This window comes from Chrysochloris asiatica, unplaced genomic scaffold (assembly GCF_000296735.1).
Source record: "Chrysochloris asiatica unplaced genomic scaffold, ChrAsi1.0 scaffold00010, whole genome shotgun sequence".
NCBI lineage: Eukaryota > Metazoa > Chordata > Mammalia > Afrosoricida > Chrysochloridae > Chrysochloris > Chrysochloris asiatica.
In genome coordinates, this window is record NW_006408528.1 from 13,937,100 (window position 1) to 13,941,230 (window position 4,131).

Below are 4,131 nucleotides of genomic sequence, written 5' to 3' on the forward strand. Positions count from 1 at the left end.
GCCGCTCCGCGGGAGAAAGATGAGGCTTTCTACTCCCGTAAGGATTTACACCCTCGGAAACCCTGTACAGGGTCGCTATGGGTTGGCTCCGACTCGAAGGCACTTAACAACAACATATACATATACATATATAGAGAGAGTCCTGGTGTGGTGCTGTGGGTTAATGCGCCAGACTGCAAATCCGTTTGAACTGCAAGGTCTGTGGTTCAAGCTCACCAGCTGCTCCTTGGAAACCATACACAGGGTCGTTATGGGTTGGAATCGACTCAACGGCACATAACCACCACCACCACCACCATATATATATAAGCCCACCGTGCCACACCAGGACTCTCTCTCTCTCTCTCTCTCTCGCTCTCTGTGGCACAGTGGGCTAATGCATCAGACTGCAAAATCATTTGAACTGCAACGTTAGTGGTTCAAGCTCACCAGCTGTTCCTTGGAAACCGTATACAGGGTTGCTTTGGGTCATAACTGACTCTACAGCACTTAACAACAACATATACATATACTTCTGACTAATAGCAATCCTGTATAGGGTTTCCAAGGCTGTACATCTATGTGGATGCAGATCTACTGCACATGACCTCATTAAAGTTCAAGAGCAAAGATGTCAGTTTGAGGACTAAGGTGTGCCTGACCCAATCCAGGGTATTTTCAATAATGTCATATGACTTGGACTGTGAATAAAGAAGACCATAGAAGAATTGATGCATTTGAGTTATGGTATTACAGGAGAATATTAAAACTACCACGGACTGCCAAGGACAAACCAATCTGTGTTAGAAGAAGTACAAGCAGACTATTCATTAGAAGCCAGGATAACCAGACTTTGTCTCTTGCGCTTCAGACATATTATCAGAAAGGACCAATCCCTGGAGAAGGACATCATGTTTGGTAAAGTAGAGGGTCAGTGAAAAAAAAGAAAGACCCCCAACAAAATGGATTGGCACAGTGGCAGCAGCAAAGGGTTTAAGTGTAGCAACAATTGTGAGGTTGGCGCAAGACCGGGCAGTGTTTTGTTCTGTGGCACATAAACTCGCTGTTAGTCAGTACCGACTGGACAACACCTAACAACAACAACAACAACTCAATCATTTGGTGGAAGTTACAGACTATGGCTAGAAGACCCATAACAAATAAGTCCACTTTACCATAGTCACCTAGTCTATTTTGACTCTTAGTAACTCTATGGGATAGAATAGAACGGATCCATAAGGTTTCCAAGGCTGTCAATCTTTATGGAAGCAGATAGGTTCAACTTTTTCCCACAAAGCAGCTAAGTTCAAACCACCAAACTTTCTGTTACAGCCAAACACTTATTCACAGTAGCCACAGGGCTCCTTAATCCATATTTTTATGTAAATGGCATGTACCTTTTATGTTTGATTGCCAAATGCTTCTTCCCCCAGGATAATATTTTTGTAAATTTGCTATGCTGATGTTTGTTTGTTTAACAACAACATGTGAAACAAAAGTGGCATAATAATGCGTATGGAAATACTTCCAAGGTAGAGGGAGTGGTGGAGAAACGTAGACCAAAGATGCCTCTTCTATTTGTGTAACAATACTGCTGTTGTTAAGTGCCACCTATTCATGTGTAAAATTGTATAGAGTTTCTGAGGAGTAGCTGGTGGCTTTGAATCATCAACTTTGTGATTAATAGTACAATGTTTATCCTACAGGGTCACAACAAGACTCCAAATACTGTTGTGCAAAGATTCCCCTTATATTGAAAGATATTTTTGTTCATGGATGCAAAATACTCATGTAGTTTACAGTGAAGAGGAACAATTTCCTTTCTGATTTCTTGGCTTGGCTGTTTCACACTTCCTACTACTCAACTTGCTCAGTTCTCTTTATCTCTTCTACCTTCTTCCTGCTCTGCGATCATCAGGATGTTGAAGATGCACTGGATTTGGCATGTTGTTGTTATTGTTGAATGCAGTTAAGATCGTTCCTACTGTATAGGGTTTCTGAGGAGTGACCTGTGCATTAGAACTGTCTATCTTGCTGTTTCCTTCTTTTGTACATAAGGTCCCTATGAGTCGGTACCAACTCAATGGCACCTAACAACAACAACCTTGCTGTTAGCTGTCCAGCCCTTACCCTACAGTTTCACGCCAGGGTTCCCTATTTGGCTCAGAAAAGAAAAAGAAATTAATGTCTCTCGAGTGCCTCACTGACCCCTGATTTCTGTCTGTGTGTACAGTCTTTGCCTCCCAAAAGGATGAGAAGCCTGTTTCTACCCCATCCTGAACCACTCCATTCATTTCACAGCAGACATGAGTGGGTTGAGTATATAGTGGGGAAAATATCCCAGAATATAAACCCGCTGTGAATGAGTGTCCTGTGCTTTTTAGGACTTTCCAGTAACTTAGAAGAACGCTGAAAACTCCCAGTAAGGTCCTCAGAAAACCAAGGAACAATTATTTACTCATTTGAATATAAAATGGAGCTTGGGCTATCTACAGGAACTCAGGATTTGAAGGCGATGCTACATATTGGAAGGTTGTGTAATCATCCCAGGTCATGTCACTCTAGTTTGCTGATTCCCATCACTGACACAAACGCACCCTCTGGAGCTCCCTTCTTCATCACAGGAGAACATTCGAGTGACAAGTTTAACTCAGTGGGGGAATTCCTCTCCCCCCCACACTTTCCAGCTCTCGGGCGGCGGGGAAACATGAATCAGCCTCTCGTCTCGGACTCTGAACAAGTTCGCTCCGCCCCGTCGGGGGTCGGTCGCAAGGACGCTCACCCCTCATAAAGCGAGCACTGGCCGCTCTAGAGCTCAGGCTGCCTCTGGCTGGACACCGCGCACCCTCCTCCCAGGCAGCGCATTCTTAGGACGCCTTGCCCTGTGGGCAGATCAGACATCGGCGCCATGGACCCTGCTGGCCCCGTGGGGCTGCGGATTCTGCCTCTGCTCCTGCTGGGGCTTGCGCTGGGCGATGCTTCCAAGGCACCGACAGGTAGGAGCCCCGTCGAAGAGCCCCCTTTCCTGCCTGGTTTCCACAGGGCTGGGCCGGGCCGGACAGACGCGGTGGACCAGTGCACCCCCTTGCTCCGCAGCTCTTTTCACCACTTCTTTGTGCCTCTGGCGCATGCCCTGCGGAGCTGAGGGTGACTCGCGGGAAAGGGGGCCTCGCTCCCAACTTTGCACTTTTGTCTGTCTTTTCCAGGAAATACGTCTGACCTTTCTTTTCCCCCATGTCCTCTGACCCTCTTGTAGGCGGTAACTCTGAGATTTGCCTGCTGCCCCTGGAAGTAGGACCCTGTCGAGCCTTAATCCCCAGTTACTACTATGACAGGTACACACAGAGCTGCCGCAAGTTCATGTATGGGGGCTGCGGAGGCAACGCCAACAATTTCGAAACGTGGGAGGCCTGTGATAAAGCTTGCTGGAGTATACAGAGTAAGTCCCTTTCGCATACCTTGTTGGAACTCTTGCCTTGCACTAAGAGTTTGTAATAACTTAGTTTTCCAGATCCCATTTTCTACAAGTTTTAGCCCAAATTTTCTGTAGTGCTGAGCAAGCTTCATTGGTATTGAGTTTCCCAAAAGTTTACAAGTTTACAATTACTGGCACGTTTCTTCCCTCCTGTGTGTGAACTCAGGAAAAGATATCTTAATTCATCATTTGTTGTTGTTGCTAAGTGTCACCGAGTCAGTTCCCACTCACGTAACAAACCCAGTACAGGGTTTGCAAGGAGCGACTGGTGAGTTTGAACCTCCGACCTTCTAGTTTAAACCAACCTTGCTATCCTGCACTTATGCTCCAGCGCCACACCAGAAGTCCTGCATACAATTTCGGAGACTAAATCTTTGTGGGAGCAAAAGGCCCCATCTTTCTCCCAGAGCGGCTGGTGGACGGAATCATGAACCTTGTGATTCTTGTTGCTGTTGTGAAGTGCCTTTGAATTGGTCACTCGCTGGTGAGCTTAAACTGCCCACTTTGTAGTTCAAACTGACTTTACAGTCCAGCTCATTCCCCCACAGCGCCACATCAGGACTCTTAGTTCAGTGCTTATCTCCAACATCGCCACACAGGTCCTGAAATATGCAAGGGTATAAATGTAGGTGCAGCATAAGTGCTTTTCTGTATTATCCTTAGTTTTAAAGTTTAAG

At 46.1% G+C, this 4,131-nt stretch overlaps 1 protein-coding gene across 1 annotated transcript in view; it reads left to right on the forward strand.

The window, feature by feature from the left end:
* The first annotated feature begins 2,887 nt into the window (after positions 1-2,887).
* Positions 2,888-4,131, forward strand: part of TFPI2 (tissue factor pathway inhibitor 2) — an 8,399-nt gene continuing 7,155 nt past the window's right edge. The window contains exons 1-2 of the mRNA XM_006834290.1: positions 2,888-2,975; positions 3,236-3,418. Coding sequence (XP_006834353.1) covers positions 2,888-2,975; positions 3,236-3,418 — 271 coding nt within the window. The remainder of the gene's footprint in view (positions 2,976-3,235; positions 3,419-4,131) is intronic.